Here is a 23,805-nt window from a genome sequence, read left to right as displayed (position 1 = left end):
GAAGGAAGAGACTGTCTAGCTATCACCTTCCCACTAATCTGACAGCCTCCATGCCCAGTGCCGCTCCAGCATCTCTTTCCCAACACTAACAACCCCCCATGGTCAGCAGTGGTGCTTGTAGCATGACAGGCCTTCTTGATGAGCAGCTATTGAGTCAGTTTGATAAAACTGACAGTTCTCTCTTGTCTTGTTGGAAGCATCCCACCATATCTTGAGTGATTCTGCCTGGCAAAGCATGGGAAATGGCATTACTCACCCTGAAGCATCAGCTGTTGTCTCCTTGTGTAAATAGAGAGGGTGGTTTAATATCATTTGTGGGGTTTTCCTTCTGGGTTAAATTGATTGTGCTTCTGCAGGTCATACTTGCATTGCTTGCAGTTGAGTCTCTCAAACACTGTTGATCTATCTGTGTAATTTGGTATTTGACAATATGCTGTACCTTGGCCACCATTGTCAAATAAGCACAGATGCTCCTTGTCTTACAATGGTTCAACTTACAATTTTTCAACTTTATGATGGTGAGTTGGTGATAGACATTCAGTAGAAACCGTACTTCGAATTGTGAATTTTTTTTCCTCCCCTCAGCAAGTGATATGCGATGCGATACTCTCTTATGATGCTAGGGAGCGGCAGTCATCCGCATCCCCCGGTCTGTCACATGACCGCTATACAGATACCCCTCTGTATCTACATTGTGTTTTGTGCATTCGCAATGTCACAGAAATGCCCATCTTTGTCTCCTGCTACTGGTGGGAAGAGGAAGGCAATTACTCATAAGGAGAAACTCAAGATTATTGCCCAGGATGAAGGCAGCAAGCCCATAACGGCCATCGCATGTATGCTAGGCTATAATGTTCGTTAGGTTAGCTGTATTAAATACATTTTCGACTTATGTTGGGTTTCAAGGAACGGAAACCCATTGTAAGTTGAGGACCACCTGTATACCCAAATAATTCTGCAGCATTGATGGCATGCTTGAACTTGCATTGACAGAGTAATTTTAGATTTTTCTTTATAAACATACAAAACAGAACTTCCATATTTTTATGTAAGATAACTGAACTGTTTTTTTTTTTTTACCTTTTCAGACCTTATAAAACTATGTGGTTGAACTTAGTTGTTTTGTGTTGCTGTGTCACTGATAAGCCAGATTCATGTACAGAAATATTTTTAAACAACTCGAGATTACCATTATGCTGTTCCATTTCAGAATTAACATTTCTTGACTGTTTTGTTGATTTATAACATTGGAAAATTTTTCCAGGAAACCTGTTGACACCTTTATTGGGAATTTTCTTAACTCAGATTTTTTTAAGTGTTTTTTCTTTATTTTAGCAGCAACATTTTTTTATGGCCATTTCAAGATGACTGAGTTTTTTTTTTAAAGTTTTTTTGAGATATCCCCCCCTCCCCCCAAAAAAAAAAAATCTGCTTCTACAGCAATCCAGCAGCTTGTGTTTATTAGAAAAATCAGATTTTTCCTTTCCTAAACTCTCACAATGCATTTTCATTTTTGGATGGATAAAAAGTGTGCAGTAGGCAGGTTGTTTCACATAATCACACAAGCCCACTAGAAAGTTTTATTTTGGAGAAGTAAAACATGTCAATGCATTAGCGCTGTTCCTATGAGCCCTTTTCCTCGGTACTTATGGAGTTGCCAATTGGGAGCTTCATCATGTTTGCAGTGACCGTTAGGCTGATTTTTGAAGATTTGATTTAGTCCATTACTAACACCTCCTGTTATCACCAAGATAAGGTGGAACACTTTGGCAGTGTATGCTACTGTTTTGTTTTCCAAAACTCAATTTCATTACTTAGTCTTCATTGTGAGTGTCCCAGTAGAAATGATGTTTAGTCCCTTTGACATTCTGGGACATGTCTGCCGTCACAGCAGAGTAACCATGTGAAGCCTCAGTCATTAGATATTTTCATTCATTCTGTTTTTATGGTTTATTCAGGTTTGGAGTGTTTTTAGATTTTTCTTGCATTTGTTTTATAGAGCAGAAGAACAACATTTTTAGTCCCTTAGTATTTTTTGTTTTGTTAGGCTTGCTTTGATGTGGTGGTTGTTTACACATTTGTTATTCAGTGCAGTGCATTGTTGCTGATTAACCGGGAACAAAGAATAACTTCTCTATGTGCTGTCAGTCCTCCTCCAGTGAGCATATCTTTTGGTTGCCAGTGGCTGTCAGGTTTTGCTGACAGTTAATGGTTGGTGACTCATTAAATGACCTCAGAATGGAGTTTGTGCAAAAATATATTCTGATTGTACATTGATTTGTCTTCGCTCTTTGTTGTTGTCATGTATTAGACCTAATCGATTTTTTTTTTTTTTGGTCAGGCTTTATAAAGATTTAACATGGTTGCAAGTTAAAATGATAGGGTAGGATGAATGCTTTACATTTTTCCTGCAGTGCATTAATGAACAGTATTGTTTGGACAAAAACTTTAATTCCTTGACATGTATCAAGACAAACAAAAAGCTGAGTTTCTCAGTCTTTCATCATTAGATATATTCGTTTTGGTGGAGGAGCGAGGTAATTTAACAACTTCACATGAAGAAACACAATTTACTATTTTAGCATGAGGGGAAAACTCTGAACATCTCTTTGCATCGACTGGGGATTTAACTCTTCTGGATTTAACCGTGTCGTGTAGGACACTGGTTCCAATGTTTCGCGTCCCCTATTGGAAGCATCATCAGAGAGCTGCCATATCTTGTAAAAGCTAGATGTGAACTGGAGTGTTCGAGGGTGGGTGTATTTATGAGCGGGATAGGGGTTGGAGGTCATAGCAGGTGTCCTGATAAGTGGTGCCCCCCGTTGCGTTTTCCAGTTGCACTGTATCTTTCGTGTTACAGGTCGGCTTGATGAACTGAGCTTCAGTGAGAAGCAGTTGGGTCGTTGTGGGTCTGGTGCGAAGACTCAAAATGAGAAGTTTCCAGGTTCTTGATAGTTTGAAGCCCTCCTCCCCATTGAAGGGTGGTCTCGATGCCGATAGACCACCTTCACTACTGGTTCCACTACAAAAAGATTACTCGGCATAGTAAAAGATAACCTGCCATTGAAGACTAGTGGAGTCTACCGAATACCCTGCAGCTGTGGAAAAACCTACATCGGGCAGACAGGTCGACTGATCTCAACATGGCTCCAAGAACACATAAGAGCAACAAAAAACAAAAACATCAACTCAGCAGTGGCTCAACACTCACTGCAAACCGGTTATGAGATCAATTTTGAAGAAACCACAGTGCTTCCACCTGTTCCCAGATACAGGAACCGTGTAGTAAGAGAGGCTATCGAGATTGAGAAGCACCCTGACAACTTCAGTGGGGAGGAGGGCTTCAAGCTATCAAAAACCTGGACACCTCTCATTTTGAGTCTTCGCACCAGACCCACAACGACCCTGCTGCCTCTCATTGAAGCTCAGTTCAACGAGCCGACCTGTAACACGAAAGATACAGTGCAAGTGGAAAACGCAACAGGGGCACCACCTATCAGGACCACCCGCTATGACCTCCAATCCCGCACATAAATACACCCACCCTCGTCGAACGCTGCAGTTCACATCTAGCTTTTACAACATGTGGCAGCTCCCTGATGATGCTTCCAACAGGGGAAGCGAAACGTTGGAACCAGTGTCCTACACGACACGGTTGAATCCAGAAGAGTTAAATCCCCAGTCAGTTGACACCAGTTACGGAAGCCTACGGGTTTTGATATCTCTTTGCGTTTTCTTGCATTCTCCTTTTTTTTGCTGATATGTTGTTTTACAGTCACAATGGGGAAATGATGTTTCTGGTCTCTCTGCCCGTTCAACCCCCCCGCCGTGAGTGATGAAATTTCCCATTCAGAAATTTGTATATTCAAGTGAAGGGCAGCCACAAGGTGCTTTGTTTTTGATTGATAAAGATTTCAGGGCAATCACTTGAAATGCTGGGTCAGTCTAGCATTGCAGCGTTGACCTACTGATAAGAAGTCAGTACCTAGTTCACCTCCACACACAAGCGATGGCAGGAGACGCTGCAGGAGAGGCTTTCTTAGTGGAGAAAACACAGTTCAGTGACATGTATGCTAGGAGAAAGAATGAACACAGTATGTTAGGAGAAGCACTCTCTCATTTCTGGTGCTAGACCACGTCGGCTAGGGAACTTCTGCTTTCTGATGCTGGTGTCACGTTGCCGTTGTAGGTTATTTCCTGAGTGATACAAAAGTCTTCAGGCCTTCACACCAGACATGCTTTAAGAAAGAGTTTCAACAGCAAAGGAAATGGGAAGTACCCACTGCTGGACTACTTCCTATTGATACTCACATAAAGGCTGACAAAGCGAGCAATCTGTCAGTTACAGCACTCTTATTAGTATTCTGCAAAATGTGTAAGGCAAACTGGATATCCTTGTTCTCCAGAAATGTTGGCAGTCACACTTGTTTTCATTTCACATTTGTTTACAAACTGTTTCTGCAAAAGTAACAAAATATCAATCTCTAAATATTTGCTGCATGCATTCTCCCCTTCTGAAGCCTCTTTAGCAAACCAGCAGTGTGGTATTTTCTCCTGTCCATAGCACTGCCACAAGAAACATGTTGATGACCCTGACTTTCAGTCTGTCTCTTTAAATATGTGATACACAGAACAGAAAGATGTGGATGGTTTCATGTTTGACAGCACTTTTTTTTGCCTTGTGTTAAACAGACATCTTCTGTTTTTCTTATCCCTCCAGCATAAGCTTTTGTTAGTGCTGATACCAATGTATAAGCTCCACTGTAGATGAAAAGTGTTCGCAGTTTTATCATCTTTTGTTATCTCTGGGGCCAAGTAAAGACTCACATTTTTGTATGTTGAAGTGTTCAACTAAGTATCTTATATGTTTGGTCTTTGAATTCTCTGGTGTTCAAATGGTTAGAGTTGTGACATTTTTCATGAAAACGATCTGTCACTGCTTTATGGTGCAGTGCCAGCAGTTCCTCGTATCTCCACACCCTTCCAACTCAGGTCAGCCATCAAGGTTTCTTCTCACTTTTAGCTGTGAAATGAAGTACTAAGTGAGCTGGTGAGATGACAAAAAAAAACCCCAAAATCCCATGCTCAATCATAGCCTATTACACCATGGAACTGGCATATTGCCACTTGCAGACACCTGACTAATTGCCCATTGGCCTGTTTAAGTTAATTACTGTGGGGCCTTGCTTTAATTTAAGAACACTACAGCTGCTTTTGTGAAATCTAATTTTTTAAAGTTTGTCACTAGGAGCTGAGATCAAGTAAAACTTTATTGGATGACCAAATGTAATAAAATGGAATTTAAATCTTTCCCTTTAATTGAAAAAAATGCTTGCTCACATATAAGAACCTCAGTGGACTGAACTTGAAAGCAGTATTTTACAAAGGTTTGGATGTCACCTAGTGTCAGCAAATGGCAGAGACCTGTTTTTCAGTTTTTTTTTCAGGTCTGCGACTGTGTCGGGTGTCGCTTGTATCAGCTTATTGCTCATCTGTTCTACTTCCCGTGAATGGCATTTTGCAGCTCCTGTGTGCTTCACATGAAAGGAAACAGCAGAGATGGTCCCTTGTGCTGCTTTGCCCTGCACGGTGATCGCTTCACATTGTTCTTAGGGTTACCATATCAGTCTCTAGTCTAAATTTTAGCATCTTGTTGTTACTTATGTTTCCAGGGGTTCCATTTGTGTTGGGCAAGAACTTGCAAGCTCACACTTTGCTCAGTGCATGTTGACCCAGTAACATATTGGCAGGTAATGCATATTCTGAGTTTGTCTAAAACTTCTATGGGTGCAGATTGGTAGGAACACTTTGGTCTAATCCTAGCATTTGGTGATTAGTTAAAAATGGGGAGGCATTGCACCTAGCCTAAAATTGCATACGTGTCTAATTGCACCTTTCATTCTCAGTCATTCATAACACACTGTAAAGCCTATATGTAGAAATCATATAGGATAGAAGCCAGTGTTTTCTTCTCCCATTGTCTCTAGAGCAACACACCACTCTGACAGAACTGAAATGCCCCTTCAGCTAAAGTAGAAATTAAACAGGCAACCACTTGGTCACCACAGTGTTTGTGTTACGGAATATGTGGATGGGTAGAATTTCCAATATCATGCCATTCTGTAAAATGAATGATGATGTCTACAAACATAGTTTTTCATTCAAAGGCTTTATGTGAAAACAGTAATTAGATGTAGCTCATTTTCTCATGGATGATTTAGCCAAGTTAAGGGGAAGATGTCATTGTACTAGTGTCTCAGTCTCTGTGTGACTGGCTAGGACAACTGGGGGCCAGCTACAGGTGGTTGGTAAAGGGTTTAAGCCAGTGTACTCGGATCAGATCAGACCTCTTGAGTGTAAACATGTTTGTATTTTTAAACACCAGATGTACATTGCTGAAAACCAAAATGACCATACTGACCATGGTGTGGGAGCCAGTGCTGTGCTTTATTTTTTCAGGTTAGGTAAGCTAAGAGGGTTTATGTAAATGTTTCTCTCCCCCCCCCCCCACAGCAGGTGGAAAATATGGCCATCCCCCACTCTTGTCCCTTTGTGAAGAGGTGGAGATGGTCTTTTGTGTTGAACTGCTGGTAGGTGCATAGACCACACATCTGCCACCTTCCCCGCAAGTGGCTGTGGCTGCAGAGTGAAAGGCCCAGCAGCAGATGGACCTGGTTTCCAGGCCTTCTTCTGCTGTTTAAGGTGAAGACTGTTTGTTTTTGTATGTGTGTGTGAGAGAAAAAACACCGGAGGTAGCAGTGATTATACAACATTTAATTTCATTTACGTTAACATTTAAGTCAGCTGACACTTTTCTCCCAATTGACTTAGTGTTGAGGTACTAACAATTATTTACCTATTTATACAGCTGGGTAATTTTTACTGGAGCAATTTAGACTAAATACCTTGCTCGAGGGTACTACAGCCGGAGGTAGGAGTTGAATCTGCGACCGTTTGGTCCAAAGGTCACTGTGCTACCAGCTGTCCTTTTGAGTGTCCCCCTTAATTTATTATTTTTCAGATATTGTGTACATCATGAACACTTGCAGGTAAATGGGGTGGGAATGGTGGCGTAAAACTTTTTTCTTGCATGCTTGGACTGGGTAGCAGGCACTTTCGATGACCTGACATTCAATTCAATTTATTTTTATAGAGCACTCTTCTCATGCAGTGACAGAAAGTGCTTTAACACATACATTAGGCAAGAAAAACAAATACATCAGATAAAGAAACACAGTTGACTATCGACTATAGTAATATAACGCTTTTATAGAGCTATAAGTATGCCTACTGGCCATGGAGCAAGGGAATAAAAACTCCCAGCTGAAAATTGAGGGAGAAAAACCTCTGGGGCTCCAAGGGCTGGTGACTGCCCATCCCTCCTGGGCCTTCTAGATATTGTTGCTGTATGGTAGCTTGAATCCCCAGCTTAGGGTTAGATACAAATATTTGGATATTTTTGGAGATATTTAGAATTTTTCAGGATCTTTAGATAAAAACTGATATCCTGGAATATTTAGAAAAATGAAGCAGAGTTTTGAGTCTGCTTTGAGGTTTCTTTGCATTTCACTTGGTTTTACTGAGCTGGCAAGCTAATCATCCAGCAGCTTTACTATTTCACAATGTATCCCGCAATGCCTGGTACAGTCCAACATGGAGGATACAGATTGTGATGACAGGCAAACCCCCGAAGCTCAAACTTCAGCAGTGAGGGAAATCGAAGTGTTGTCCCTTTTTAGATCGTCTCAAAGCGCCAGAATTGTTGAGAGGGTTTTCTCATTACTGGCCACCATGTTTGGTGATCAACAGTATGAGGCTCTAGAAGATTACACTGAGACGGCATTGATGCTACAAATTAACGGTTGTTAGAACAGGACTCAAATCTAGTTGTCCGCTACGCATTTACATTGATTACTGTTGGAATGATTATTAGGCTGTCAGTAATGATTGGTTGAATGCTGATCCTTACTGTATAAATCCAACAATCGTCAGCCTCTGTAAACGTGTTCTCTGTTTTGGATTGACGCACTTTAGTAACTTCTCTGCCAACCCACTGGAACACTGGAATCTGAATCAGGCATGAAAGTTCTGGGATTAAAGTAATTTCAGGTACGTAATATAACCATTTTTATGTGTTTGTCAGTCTCATCCTTTCATAGACAACACATCTTTAAAATAAAATAGTTATGTATATAAATATTTAGGCATTTTTCAGGATATTTGGAACATTTTATGGGATGTTCAGAGGATTTTTTATTTTTTTTTTGGTGAATTTCCGGAAACATATTTAGGCCAATTTTCGAGATATTTCTAAGCCTATCCCAGCTCAGCATGGTACGTCTTGTCCATTATGGCAGTTGATCATCGTCTGCAGTTGGCATGGGGTTGTGACTGTGACCGCCGGCCAGCCTCCTCAGGTCTTAGGTAGGGAGACAATGCTCAACAAGAAGAAATAGTTTAGCAGCAGTAGTAGTAGACATGGAGTTGAGACTGATTGACCAGTAGATGCTTCCACCTCACCACCACACTGACATCCATTCCTATGAGATGACAGTGCTCACAGTTCTGTAGCAACTCTAAAAAGATCAATGGATTCTGAGCTCCCTGGGATGCAGTGCTGTTGTGTGGGCATCCATGTGGGGTTCGGGTGGCTCAGTAAAAGGGAGCTGATTTCAGGCTTAGTGAGGAAGTTATGAAAAACTGGAAATCCGGTATCTGTTTGAACACTTATGTTTACTGGTGCCTTGCCTTCGGTTACGGTAATAAGTGAATGATGCTTACGCTTATACATTTAGATGCTTTTCTCCAAAGTGACATATGTTTCCAAGAACAATACAAAAGTGAATTACATTTAGCTGATGCTTTTCTCCAGAGCAGCTTAGTGTTAGTCTACCTACAATTATTTACCCATTCATACAGCTGGGTAATGTTACTGGAGCAATTTTACGGTACGTACTTTGCTCAGGGGTACTACAGCCGGAGGTTGGGATTGAACCTGTGACCTTTAGGTCCAAAGGCAACAGCTCTAATCACTATGCTGCCAGTTGTCCCCATGTTACACAGACAGAAGGAGAGATCTAGATGCAGACACGTGCTTTTTGGCTTCAGTCTGATTATTTCATGCCATTTTATAAACTAGTATTCATCATGTGAGTAGTTGCGTTTAGGCCTTTTTTTTTTTTTTTTTTTTTTTGGAATTATAGAAAAAATGCTTGATAAAACATATACAAGTACGAGAGAAGTGAGTCTGAAAGAGATGAATTTTGAGACCCTTCTTAAATATAGAGACAGATTCAGCAGTTCTGAGTGAGAAGAGGTCATTTCACCACATTGAAGCCAGAACTTCCCACTTTTGATTTTGGACCACTTGTGCATGAGGAGCATGGGAGTCTACTTGGAGTGTCGCAGGTGATCAGGTCCTGTGGCTATTGAGAAACAGATCTGTTGATGGTTTTGTAGGTTGTGACCAGCGTCTTGTATTTGATTGGGCATCAGACTAGAGAAAACAAACCACAGCATACTAAGGAAAAGGTGGGAAACCCGGAATTCACTGTAAAACCAAAATTTTTAACTATAATTCCAGGAAAGCATTGCAGTCATTTTTATTATTAAAAAATTGGAACTAGTCTGCCCTTCATACTTTGTCAGAAGTGACTTTAACAAGAGTGGTTAGCCTAACTGTGTTTCTGAAGGCCAATCGTGTGCACAGGATCTAGTTTTTGATCTACCCCATGTAGATAAGTCACACAAATGTAACCTCTAGCTTGTGTTTGTAAAATGGAGGAAAATCCATTTACTTACAAAAAATAAAATTGTTGGCGGGATACCCTTACTACAGTTAATGCTGGCATTGTTCATTCATGAGCAACTCTGTTTCAGTGTAGTTGGTGTTAGAGAAAGGGATTCCCTTAGTGACCTGGTTACTGTGTGTGCTCAGGAAGAGCTGTATACTCAAGCATGAGAACATAATCTACTCCTGTTGTCCTGTGTCACAATCCTCCTAGCTTTCTTTCTATAGGACAGATTTTTCACTGATTGAGACTGATGAAGTAAAATAAGTATTTACTGTGCTACGTTCTAAATGCAGATTTTTCATTCTGTTAAGTGCATTGAACTCAAAGATATCGACTTTGCTGATCTTATTGGGGCACGTCAGCATTGGCAGGCTTGGATCATGTTGCTAGACAATTTCCTTAGCTCAGGCAGGAAATTTAGAGGGTAATTACAGAATGAGGAGACAAGTGCAGTGAGAAACATGACATTCTGGCTGTATGCAACTTGGCCAGAGTACAGTTTTGAGTGTGCCTTATAATTTCAACCCACAATGTGAATGTTTAAATTAGAAGTTTATTTTCATGAAAGGCCAATTCTCAGTAAAGCTTGATCAACAGCCCTCGCCCCCTTTCCATTTGTCCTGAAATATGCTAATCCTACTGACTTTTTTTTTTTTTTTTTGTACTAGTCATCTGTGGCCCAGAGAAAAATTACCCAGTACAATTTGAAAATGAAAAGAAATAAAGGATTGGCTATGCATAATGAAAAGCTTGTTTGAAAAGGTGCAAATGAACCTTTTCTTGCCTCTCACTGAACATTCAAATGCTGTGATAATATATTGTTTTTATAAACTTTAAGTCTAACAGACCTGAATTTCATACCACCAAATCAGTTCAAAGTGAATGGCACTTAATTTATTTCTATATTGTAATTAAGCAAATCTAGCAAATTTGAAATGTATATAGTTGGCATGTGTTCAAGTCTGGATTAACATGTTTCTCTTATGAGTCAGACATTTTCCTAAATATTTGGTTGTTATACACTGTTTTCACAGACAGATTTCAGATAAATATTTCTAGCTTTCTCATTCTATGTAAGCAAGATTTTATAATTGCAGTATGTGAGGAGTCAGTAAAATATAAGCAATGTTGGCATTGAATTAATGTACAAAAGGATCATTTGCTTTCACATTCTCTTAGCAATAACTGTATTTTTTACATTTATTCACTTAGGAGATGCTTTTCTCCTAAGTGACTTCCAGTGAAAACTAGGTACGCTCATACACTACTTACAATGAATCACTCATCCAACAGTGAAACACTTTTTTTTTTCCCCTCTCTCTCTCTCACACACTCACACACACACACACAATGTGGGTACTTTAGAGTTACTAATCCACCTGAAAAGCATGTCCTTGAACTGCGGGAGGAAACCGGAGCACCTGGAGGAAACTCATGCAGATATGTTCTCTTGTACCACCCAGGTGCTGTGAGACAGCAGCACTACTTGTTGTGCCACCCTAGAAAGATTTAGAAAGATGTCCCAGGTGTAATTATGAGCACAAATGAGAATTTGATTCATCTTAACTTCTATACCTCCGTTGTTATTGACACTTTTGTCGAAGGTGACTTAGTGTTGCATGCTAAGCTACTTATGCTAAGTATTTACCTCTTTGTATTGCTTATTTAAGTTTCAAGTTTGTCATAGATACAAGTACCATGTACATGTATCATGAAAATCTTCCTGAATGCTTCTCCACAGACTATGGACAAAGACAATAGAAACACTGCACAAACAAGACAATGACAGTGAGTAGTGCAACAGCAATAAATAATGGTAATGCCAGTTGACAGTCAGAGAACTCAGAACGAGAGAATGAGAATGCTTCAAGTGGCAGTGTAATTTACCAATGTGCTTGGGTGGAGCAGTTCAACTCTGCTTACTAAAGGTAGCACATTGGTTAGTGTTGTATACTCTTACAGCAGTGGGGTAAAAGCTGTTCCTGTACCTAGCTGTGCGGGTTCGAGTAGACCTAAGCCGTTCTGCAGAAGGTAGGGAAGAGAAGAGTGCCTGTGTGGGGTGACAATGGTCTCTCATGATGTGCATTGTCTTTTTGAGGCAGCGTGTGGTGTAGGTGTCCTTGACTGCTGGTAGCTGTGTGCCGATGATTTCCTGAGCCGTTTTGACCACCCTCTGTAGGGCTTTTTTTTAATTTGTCCTGTATGGAGCAGCTGCCAGCCCAGGATGTAATACACCCTGTGAGGATGGACTCCACAGCACACCTGCAGAAAGTGGTGAGGACTGTAGTGGACATCCTGGCTTTCTTCAGATGCCTGAGGAAGTAGAGACATTGACGGGCCTTTTTGATGGTTGATGCTGTGTGCTCAGTCCATGTGAGTTTGGCAGTGAGGGTGACCCTGAGGAATTTGAAGCTGTTGACCCTCTCTATAATGTCCCTTCCTATGTAGATGGGTGCCTGAACTGTATCCTGTTTCCTGAAGTCAGTCACCAACTCCTTAGTTTTACTAACATTGAGAGACAGGTTGTTGTCCTGGCACCACTCTGCCAGGAGCCTCACCTCATCTCTGTAGGCCATCTCATCATTGTTGGTGATCAGACCCACAATGGTGGTATCATCAGCAAACTTTATGATGTTGTTGGAGCTGTGACTGGCCACACAGTCATGTGTGAACAGGGAGTATAGCACTGGGCTCAGGACGCTACCCTGTGGAGTGCCAGTTTTGAGGATCAGTGGGGAGGAGGTATTGCTGCCAATCTGCACACGCTGGGGTCTGTTGGTGAGGAAATCCAGGATCCAATTGCACAATGCAGCACTCAGTCCCACCCCTAGTAGTTTCTGGATCAGCTTGGTTGGGATGACAGTGTTAAATGCTGAGCTATAGTCTACAAACGATAACCTTGCATAGCAGTTTTTATTATCCAGGTGAGACAGAATGGTGTGAAATGTGTGTGATATTGCGTCTTCAGTTGATCTGTAGTGGCGGTAGGCAAATTGCAGTGGGTCCAGAGTGTCTGGAGTGGTGTCTTTAATGTGTCCCAGCCTCTCAAAGCATTTCATTGCAATGGGGGTCAGTGCCATTGGGCGAGAGACATTAAGGCAGCTCACTTTGTTTTTCTTAGGAACGGGGATGATGGTAGTGTTTTTGAAACAAGTGGGTACAGTTGAGCTTTTTAAGGAGGTGTTAAATATGTCCATGAAGACAGTAGCCAGTTGCCCACTGCATGTTTTTAAAACTCGTCCGGACCAGCAGCTTTGGGAACGTTGACTCGGCTAAAAGTTTCTCACCTGTGCCACAAAGACGGTGAGACCGGCGTTATCATGAGTACACTGCGTGGGGATGAGCGGGGGTAGGGGGGGTCTTTGCTCTCGAACTTGAAGCGGCCATAAAACGCATTCAGTTCGTCAGGGAGAAACACACCTGTCAGTGACTGCCTCTGTGCTTTATAATCTGTTAAAGTTTGGATTCCCTGCCCATCTTGAGTGCAGTTAAACTCTGATTCCACTTTCCTGCTATATTCCCGTTTCACGATGGCAGTGGCTTTGCGGAGCTCATGTTTGCTGCTCTTGTACATGTCCGTGTCTCCAGACTGAAATGCGCAAGTTCGCGCGTGAATCTTATTTCGGATTTCGGTGGTTATCCACAGTTTTTGGTTGGGGAATGAGCGGACTGTTTTATGGGGTATGCAGACGCTAACACAGTAGCGGATGAAGTCCGTGACCACTGTGGCATACTCGTCCAGATTAGAGGATGAGTTTCTGAACATGTCCCAGTCTACGGCGTCAAAGCAGTCCTGGAGCCTTTCCTTCGCTTCTGGTATCCAGCACTGCACAGTGCACGTCACAGACTCCTCTCGCTTGAGTTTCTGCTTATAGACCAGGAGCAGCAGGATTGAGGGGTGATCTGACTGCTCGAGGTGTGGACACAGCAGGGAGCGGTACATAACTTTGTGTGAAGTGTAGCAGTGGTCGAGGGTGTTTGAGCCTCTGGTGGGGCAGGAGATGTGCTGATGGTACTTGGGGTACACGTTCCTGAAATCAGCTTAGTTAAAGTCCCCAGGGATAATGAACAGTCCATCTGGGTGATTGTTCTCATACTTAGTGACGACCGGGTACGGTTCGTTCAGCGCACTGTGTGTGTTCCCTTGGGGTGGGATGTAAACTGCGGCTATGAGCACAGCTGAGAACTCCCTGGGCAGGTAGAACAGTCATAGTGACACAAACAAAATAACATACACCAAACTAACAAGCCTGTGAGGAGAAGCAATCAACATGTCACCTCACGCCGGCACCATCTCTTGAAGTTGTCTCAGTGCAAGGGAAGTACCTCTCTGGGGTAATACAGCAGAACCAGGGATGTGAACATGGTCCTTTGATTGGAAAGCAAGGGTTTGTTTGTCCGTTGTCCCCTGCAATATAATTTTTCTGCCTGAAACCTGACTGTTTGCTGGGACAATTATTTAATGAAAATTCTTGCTAAATTCTGAATAGCAATACTGTTGTTCTGGATCTGTTTAACATTTAAATTATGACTCCTTGTGAATCTTTCTTATGAACACATGCATGCACATGCAGACCATTTAAGAGCTTCCATACAGTGCTCATCTTTGGGGAAAGATGTTTGTTTGTTTGTTTGTAGTGCAGTGTGAGGTGTCTGTACATGGATACATCTTCCTGTCCTTTCCACCTGGAGTGTCAGACATTTTCCTGCGCATCGCTACCTGTCTGTTGGACATCTCTGCATGGATGTCTGATCACCACCTATAACTCAACTTCTCCAAAACAGAGATCCTACACCTCCCAGCTGGCCTGTCTTCCTGTCATGATCTCTCAATAAAACTGGGTAACACTCTCTCATTTTGCCTACATCCTCTGCTAAGATACTGGAAGTGGTAATCGACTCAAGTCTATCTTTTGCTCAACACTTTGAAGCCACAACCCGGACCTTCAGATGCATCCTGCATAACAGCCGCAGGCTCCGTCCTTAGCTAACAGACTCTGCCCAACTACTTGTCCAGGCCATGGTGACACCCTGTCTGGATACTGCAACTCTCTCCTGTCTGGCCTCCCAGCTACTGCCATCCAACCTCTACAGCTGATATAGAATGCTGCTGCTCGAGTTGTTTGGCTTGCCGAAGTGTTCCCATGCATCTCCTCTGCTTGTTTTTCTACACTGGCTTCCTATAGCTGCCCGGATCAAATTTAAAACCCTGGTTATAGCCTACAAATGCATCAATAGAACTGCGCCTAGCTATTTGCAAGACTTGATCAACTGCTACACCCCAACCAAACTGCTACGCTCTTCCACATCTGCCCACTTGGTGGTCCTGTGCACGAAAGGTAAAGCACGGAGGTTCTGCCTCCATTGTGGTGGAATGACCTCCTCCTCTCACTCAACTGCTGAAGCTCTGTCCACATTTTAAAAGGGTCTGAAAACTCACCTCTTCCAGACTCACATGAACTTAGATCATGGGTGAAGTAAGGTGTAAATGTTCATGCACCATAACTTTAAGATCAAGCCCGGATAAACCTTTATGCAGCAACTCCTATAATGTAGGAAAGTGTTTGTGTGTATCAAAAAAAATGAATAGGAACATGATCAGGAATCATCAGTATTCTTAGTCTTATGTAGCTACTTGTGTGATGAACATTGGTTCATATGGTGGAAAGAAACAAAGTAACTGTACTTAAGAATCACACGTCTGCAACTATGTCTCTTTCTCCTAATGTACACATTGTATTTTCTTTGAGATGTACATTGCTTTGGAGAAAAGTGTTTGCTACATGAATAAATCTAAATGTAATGGACAAGCTGACTACACCAGTAAATGTTGAACAGCTCTCCAGAGGAAGATCGGACAGGGAGGAGAACATTAGTAGCACTGTCTCTTTACAGCTTTGAGAACTGTGCAGCAGAACAGAAAAGGATAGAGTAGCAGAGGAGAGGAGGAGTCCAACAGAGACTTTAGGTTGCAGCGAAAAGTGACAGTGAGTGCAGAAGCAGGAGAGGTATTAGTAGTCATGCAGGGCTGGAAGGAGATGAAGAAATGATCACACACATGCAGCGGAGTAACAGAGGAAAGGACAACAACATTTACGAGAGAAGACAAGGTTGAGGTGATTGCTGGCTGTGTGAGCAGCAAGGGACTGGGACAGAGAGCGGGTGAAGGACTGCAGGAGAAACAGAAGGCTACTTGCATGAATGGCCTCTGCAGGAGAATCAACTGAATGTTGTCCCCTGGGAGAGAACTCAACACAATGGTAAGGTCATCCAGGAACCAGCTGGGAGGGCCAGAAGGACAATAGAGAACAACCAGAAGTGTGACTGGCGCAGTGATAGAGACAACATGCGATTCAAAGGATCGCTGGTCAGGAAGGTGTAGAGGGAGAACAGAATATTCCCACTGGAGAGAGATGAGCAGGCCTGTGCCTCCACCTCTGCCAGAGGAACGAGGAGTTTGTGAGAATGAGAGGGCTGTGGGTGTGGCTGTGTTATCCAGGTTGATCCAAGTTTCAGGTAGGGCCAGGATGTCCAGTGAGAAGCGGGAGGTGTAGGCCAGGATGAAGTCAGCCTTCTTGACAGCAGCCTGGCAATTCCAAAGTCCCATAGAGAGGTTGAAACAGAATTGAAGGGTTTGTAGATGAGGCCAGACCAGGATGCTGTATCAGTTGGAACTTCGGGGTCTTTCATGATAGTGATGTCGAACAGTTCAGTTACCGTGGATAGCTTTGATGTCAGACATGTTCCGTGCACGATTCCTTGCAGAACGTAATGTTGACGGCAGAACTCCATGTAGTAGAGGAGGCCTCCTTTGGTGGACTCCCACAGATATACTCCCTTGTCTTTGCACTTTGAGTCTTCACACCTTGAGGCTGCTGCTATGCATCACCTGCTGTAATTTGAATCAGGCTAATTCACCTCAGCTGAGAGCCAAAACTGAAACTACTCCATAATTAGGATCAAATCTATCAAAACGAAGGGGCATTATGATTGATGTAAACGCCTCAGTGACATCCAGTCTACAGTACGCGACAATGGCGATCCTCCAGTGCAAATATAATGCGCTAGATAATTTTTGTAGTCATGGACAGTCTTTCCTTAAGCAGTATGTATGCCTTCACTTCATAGTTGCCTACTTGCTTCTTCATATAATCTGTCCAACAAGTGAGGTAATAACAGAGTAAATGCCATATATACAAATGACTGTAAATGATTGCAAGGTCTGCAGCTTAAAAATTGAGAACAGTTACGGACAGCCTGCTTAAGAATGTGCTTTGGGATGGATTACCTGCAGGCACTTCGCTTCTGAACATGTAAATCTCGTGAAAATGGCACATCTGTTCCCTGCAGAGTGAGATTTACCCAGGCTTTGGTGAATAGCTAAAAAGATGACTGTGGCGACTTTGTCTAGCATAGAGCCTGCATCATAACTACTGACGTTCAGTTAAACATCCTGCCATTAAAAAAAATCTGCTTCATTCAGTCTGAAATAGTCTACCATGGCTGTGCTCTACATTTGTCATCCTACACTGAATTCCTCACTTGCAGCAGATGAAATTAATTCTGCTTAGTGAATAAAAACCACTACTGTCTCTGGGAATGTAAAGAAATTGTAAGAAACAATGGCACTGTTACACATAAAACACAGGCCAGGCAGTATTTGTGTGCCTTTTTCCTGACTTTTCCTTTTACAATGAGCTGTATTGTCCAAGAGCCCTGAAGATGTTGGCTAACTGATGTAACGCCTGTTGTGAAAGAGCATGGCAAATTTTTTTTTTTTTTTTTTTTTGGATAACCCTGGGCACAGAACGTGCTTTCAGTGATCTGCAATTTAATAATTTTTCCCATTTTGCCCACCACTTCTGCTTGACAATTCAAGTTACCAGCAGAAAAATGCAATGTGAGAAGTGCCTTACCTCTGTACTCCAAAACTTGGTGAAACACTTTCTCTGAGTTCATGGGGCAGCATAAAAAGGGGGTTTGAGTGTTATAATTGTGTTATGTTTTGACAGTCGTTCTGTGAAGATACTCAGGATTCTAGGTGTCATGATGTATGGACACACTTCATCCATAGATGGCGATATTTCTCCGTAATTGAACAGCTCGCTTAAAGTTTGCAGTGCATGTGCTGTGTTCCTCATGGCACTTTTGTAGAAGCAGAGTTGTAACTTTAGTTTTAATTTCTAATATCCAGGTTCTGCCAATAGGATGGATTTTTAGCACTGAAAGTTATTGCTGCCTATATCGTTCATTAATAGTGTTATTAGTTCTGGATTACCCCTCTGTGAACCGCCACCTTACCGTGGTGGAGGGGTTTGAGTGCCTGAATGAGTCCAGGAGCTATGTTGTCTGGGGCTATATGCCCCTGGTAGGGTCTCCCATGGCAGACAGGTCCTGGATGACAGACGAGACAAAGCGCGGTTCAAAAACCCCTTATGAAGAAAAAATCAAGGCTTCTGTTTACCCCGCCCGGTATGGGGTCACCGGGGCCCCACCCTGGAGCCAGGCCGGGGGGGGGGCTCGCATGCGAGCGCCTGGTGGCCAGGTCTATGCCCACGGGGCCTGGCCGGGCTCAGCCCGAAGCCATGACGTGGAGCCGCTCTTCGGTGGGCTCAGCACCTGCCAGAGAAACCGTAAGGGGCCGGTGCATTGCGATTTGGGCGGTGGTCGGGGCCGAGTGCCCGGCCGACCCAAACCTCGGGCGCCAACTCTGGTTTTTGGGACTTGGAATGTCACCTCACTGGCAGGGAAGGAGCCTGAGCTGGTGCGGGAAGTTGAGAGATACCGTCTAGATATAGTCGGGCTCACTTCCACTCACAGCTTGGGTTCTGGAACCACTCTTCTCGATCAAGGGTGGACTCTCCACTATTCTGGCGTTGCCCTTTGTCACCGATTCTGTTCATTATCTTTATGGACAGAATTTCTAGGCGCAGTCAGGGAACGGAGGGTGTCTGTTTTGGTGGCCGCGAGATCTCGTCTCTGCTTTTTGCGGACGATGTGGTCCTGTTGGCTTCATCAAGTCAAGACTTGCAGCGTGCACTGGGGAGGTTTGCAGCCGAGTGCGAAGCGGCGGGGATGAGAATCAGCACCTGCAAATCCGAGGCCATGGTTCTCAGTCGGAAAAAAGTGGATTGCCCCCTCCGGGTTAGGGGGGAGTTGCTCCCTCAAGTGGAGGAGTTTAAGTATCTCGGGGTCTTGTTCACGAGTGAGGGAAAAATGGAGCGGCAGGTCGACAGGCGGATCGGTGCGGCGTCCGCAGTAATGCGGTCATTGTACCGGTCTGTTGTGGTGAAGAGGGAGCTGAGTCGTAAGGCAAAGCTCTCAATTTACCGGTCGATCTACGTTCCTACCCTCACCTATGGTCATGAACTCTGGATGATGACCGAAAGAACGAGATCGCGGATACAAGCGGCAGAAATGAGTTTCCTCCGCAGAGTGGCTGGGCGCACCCTTAGGGATAGGGTGAGGAGCTCAGTCACCCGGGAGGAGCTCGGAGTAGAGCCGCTGCTCCTCCGCATCGAGAGGAGCCAGTTGAGGTGGCTCGGGCATCTGTTCCGGATGCCTCCTGGACGCCTCCCTGGGGAGGTGTTCCAGGCTTGTCCCACTGGGAGGAGGCCTCGGGGCAGACCCAGGACACGTTGGAAAGACTATGTCTCCCGGCTGGCCTGGGAACGCCTTGGGGTTCCCCCAGAGGAACTGGAGGAGGTGTACGGGGAGAGGGAAGTCTGGAGGACTCTGCTTGGACTGCTGCCCCCGCGACCCGGCCCCGGATAAAAGCGGAGGAAGATGGATGGATGGATGAATTCTGGATTAGTGGTAGTGACGAAATATTAGGAGGACTATTAGGAGTTTTGATTGTATGTGGCTCAAAACACAGTATAGACAAATGGCTTTCCCCAAAATTGTCTTTTCCACACCCATATTTTGTAGTTTTGGCGCAGTACAAGTGTGTAATGGCCTTTCTCCTCTTTTGGTACAGATGCTGCAGGATTGCCCGAAGGCCCGGCGGGAGGTTGAGCTGCACTGGCGGGCATCACCCTGCCCGCACATTGTGCGTATTGTGGATGTCTACGAGAACCTCTACCAGAGCAGAAAGTGCCTTCTCATTGTCATGGAATGGTGTGTTTTACCTCTTTCCTGAAACCCTACGCGTACATTCCCCCCCCCCCCCCATTTATTAACTTAGCAGACGCTTTTCTCCAAAGCGACTTCCAATGAACTCCATGTAGTGTTATCAACCCACACACCTTATTCACCAAGGTGACTTACACTGCTAGATACACTACTTACAATGGGTCACTCATGTCTGTGCACTGTGGGAAGAAACCGGAGCATCCAGTGGAAACCCACAAAGACATGGGGAGAACATGTAAACTCCACACAGACTTAGCAGGGATCGAACCCACATCCTCTCGCACCATCCAGGCGCTTAGAGACAGCGCTACTTGCGGTTAGAATGAGTTATAATGTGTGTGAAGCCCAAAGTACTTTGGCATCCAGAATTATTGGCACACTTGGATAAAACTGAACAAGAAAGCAGTATAAAATAAACTGTGCCAGTAAACAGCTCTCATTAACAAAAAATGATACCTCAGGCTTTTTGTCACATTTTAAAAAGATATTTCAAAGTGCTGACAAATGAGCAGTTTGTTTTCCTCAAATACATGCTCCCTAATTATTGGATCCTCTTCAGTCTTTTTAGTTGTCAGAAAATAAAATATGGATTTCGTGTTGTGCAACTGATTCCTAAAGGGTCCTTTTTGCCCTTATTGTTTTAGTAGGGTTTGAAAAGGGGGTTATATGAGACCTTTTTGTCAGCCGAGTTTGTTTGCCAAGTTTAGAGGTATGACCAGGATTCTGAATGGCAGAAGTGGAAGCGTTGTCTGTCGCTTTTGAGAAAAGCTAAATGACTGAATGAAAGGAGTCTTGTGCCCTCATGTTCAAGTTCATATATTGAGAGAAATTTAGATGCATGCATGCATTAAATTCTGCTTTGAAAATTGTTATTGTAGTTCTGCTTGCTTGCTCAGAAACAGGATGGACTTTGGCAGCTGGAATGAAGGGCATCGTGTCTGTCTCTGAGGGGACTGCCCCACTTGTATGGTAGAGAACATTTTTCAGTCATCTTAAGGTGTTCATCTGACCCCAGCAACACTTTTGCAGTTTCAGTCCCTGAATCACTTTCCCTTCAGTGCCAACCGCATGCCAGTAATTCATGATTTTGCTCTGATTTGATTAGTTGGAAATTTAGTACGTCATCAGAAACCGGTGATTGATTGAATTGTGGACTGAATGAGAATGAGGCAGCTAGTAAGGGGAAATAAAAAGCTAAACAGGCAAATGTATGATTAACACATATTTTTGGCTGCATAAGTGAAAAAAATGAAAAGGTCTGCAAATATTTTTACTATGATGGAAGGAATCTGAGTCAGGTCTTTCTGTCTTGTAACAGCCCTTGAAGACACTTAGCTGTTCTGTTGTAGGGCTGCTGGAGTGATGGATTAGCTAGCACACAGTATAGCTTTGTTCTGTTTATTGTAAATACTGTAGGCATTTCAGAACTACGCTTGTTCACATCAAACCGTCAGTAGTTCTTAGCTGACTAAATGCCTTTGAAGTGGTAATTCTGCTCTTAAGTCAGCACGTTTACATTGGGCATCCTTTTGCCCCATTTAGTCTGTGTGACCAGGTTGTTGAGGCCTGGGGGGAAGATCCCATGGAGATCCAGTTATAACAGAAGCCTGTGCTCTGCCTGGTTTCCCCCATGGGAAGAAGCCTCTGTTTAGTTTCTCCATTGACTTCCTGTCCTTCAGCTTGTTCAAAACATTTGGAGGAAAACTTTGATGAACCCATAGAGCTGGATTCTGCTTTCTGATTTAGCGAAAATTTCAGCACCCTTTGATGAAACGGTAATATTTCTATGTGAATGGTTTAAGTCCTAAGGTTTGCACTTTATTTCCTTTTTTTTTTTTCCCCTGAATTGAGTGCTTGCAAAGTTCAGATATAAATGTACTGTCCTGGCTTTTCTGTTTTGTTTAATTAATAGCCTGTTTAACAGAATGGAGGAAATACAGCAGTCAGAATAACAATGAAACTCTTCAAGTTCCATCAACTTTTCCTTTCTATGGCTATTACGTCTGTCTGCTACACGTCTTGCATTTCTCCTAATTGGCTGTTCTTATTTCATATACTGCTGTAAAAACCTATTCCTGTTGATCAGAAGACCCTCCTTCTCTCTGCCCAAACTGCACAAAAATCACGTTTCTTCACATTACGAAAAAGGAGTGACCTTTTAACCTCAGCTGGTTCTTCATCTTTTGCAGTTGTATTGCTGTTTGACTTTGACAGCAGGATGCAGTGTGCATAGGTGGTGTTATACAAACAAGTTCACGTGCCCCATATGTATTGCCTACCTAAATTCCAGTGTATTGGAAACCATTTATCAGAATTATAAGCACACAACAATTTTGCAAGATATGGTTGTGCCTTCCTGTGAGCTTGTGTGAGAATGTGGCACTAAGACATGTTTGTATGCAGCCTTTCCTTCCACTTGGAAGTTTGTGAACAATTCAAAAGTGTTTCTGCATGTGTTTTGACACTATTGCCTGCCTTACCAGGTGTGCAGTCATAAATGTTGATATGTCTGAATGATGCTATAGCCCTATCATGTTAATTATTCCTTTATCACCAGTGCAAGCACTTTCACATGACATATGTTACATTTAATGCTTCTGAATCTACTGAATTACTGCATAAATATATATATTTTCAGTCTGAGTCATAGTAATTTTCTGAAAGTTATCATTGGAAGTCTGAATATGTCTCTGTAGGATATTGCAGAAGTTGTATCTCTTGTGGTTTTCATCTAGCACACCCTCCCTGGTCACTCACATGTGCTTAAGAGTGGCGTGCGTCAGCAGCATTGCTGGGCTACAATAAGCCTTTGATACATCAAGAATTTTGGTCCTTTCCATTATTACCTCACAGGCAGAGTAGACTAATAGTCTTGGTAATTTTTCAGTATCATTCCATACGTGGCAAACATCAGATTGTAAAATGTATAAATATTAATCAGCAGAAGATTTCATATTTCACAATACACACGTGTGTCCACTGACGCAAGTTACAAAGAAGCCATATGGTTCAGGTATTTCATGGTTTCGAACTTTCAGTACAGAGAGTGATGGTTTTCACTGTCCAGCATCCAGCCACTTGATACTTTAGTATAAATCTTGTCATGTTTAACACTTAATGACAACATTAGAATACAAAATATCTCACATGACTTTGTCATACAAGGCTCGTTGAGTAGTCGTGGCTTGGCGGTCAGCACACTTTGAAGCTGCCCGAATTAGGGCATACAGAAGCAGCCCTGTGTGTAATTGTCAGGCCAGACTTAGGCACTGTGAGTGGCACTTTGTGCTTAGCACAGCGGAATCACAGAAGGACCGAATGTTTTGCCGTTGGTCGCTATCTGACGCATCACTCGCATTTTCACAGGCCCTGCTGCACAGGAGTGGCGCGTGTATAGTGGGGTTCTCTTAGCCACCCCCCTCCCCATGTTGGCTTCTCGTCTTTCAGCTTAATGTGATTCTCCCAGGCGTCGCTTGCCTCATCTGAGACTTGAGTCACACCAACCGCAACCCCTTACACAGTGCGTCTGACATATTAATATAGAAATTCACTGCGTAGCTTATCCACCCTGTTTTCAAGATGTGCTCAGTCAAAAGGAATCAAAGTATGAACGATTGAGGTTAGATAGAATGATGGAAAAATGAATTCCCTTGGTGTAAATAAATGCCATGAAAAATGATACTGGCATAAAACGTATGAGACCATAATACACATAGTCATTAGTTCAGTAAGTGAAGTTACCAAAAGTTATTACAAGTACATCTTTGATTTTCAGATTGTACATTCATGTGTCTTTCACTTCATCTCCAGGGTGAACCCTGCTAATGCGTGGGTCTGGGTTTCTGCTATTGCTACATGCTGTCTCATCATAATGAGA

General features: G+C 43.1%; 1 protein-coding gene across 1 annotated transcript in view; it reads left to right on the top strand.

Annotated features, from left to right (window-relative positions):
* The window catches only part of mapkapk2a (MAPK activated protein kinase 2a), a 37,489-nt gene that overhangs the window by 7,610 nt on the left and 6,074 nt on the right, over window positions 1–23,805 (top strand). Inside the window, exon 2 of the mRNA XM_018758717.1 lies at window positions 19,774–19,913. Within this exon, the coding sequence (XP_018614233.1) occupies window positions 19,774–19,913 (140 nt within the window). The remainder of the gene's footprint in view (window positions 1–19,773; window positions 19,914–23,805) is intronic.

Source organism: Scleropages formosus, chromosome 2, assembly GCF_900964775.1.
Source record: "Scleropages formosus chromosome 2, fSclFor1.1, whole genome shotgun sequence".
Classification (NCBI taxonomy): Eukaryota; Metazoa; Chordata; class Actinopteri; order Osteoglossiformes; family Osteoglossidae; genus Scleropages; species Scleropages formosus.
The sequence above is the reverse complement of the archived record's forward strand: the minus strand, read 5'-3'. Positions and strand labels throughout refer to the sequence as shown.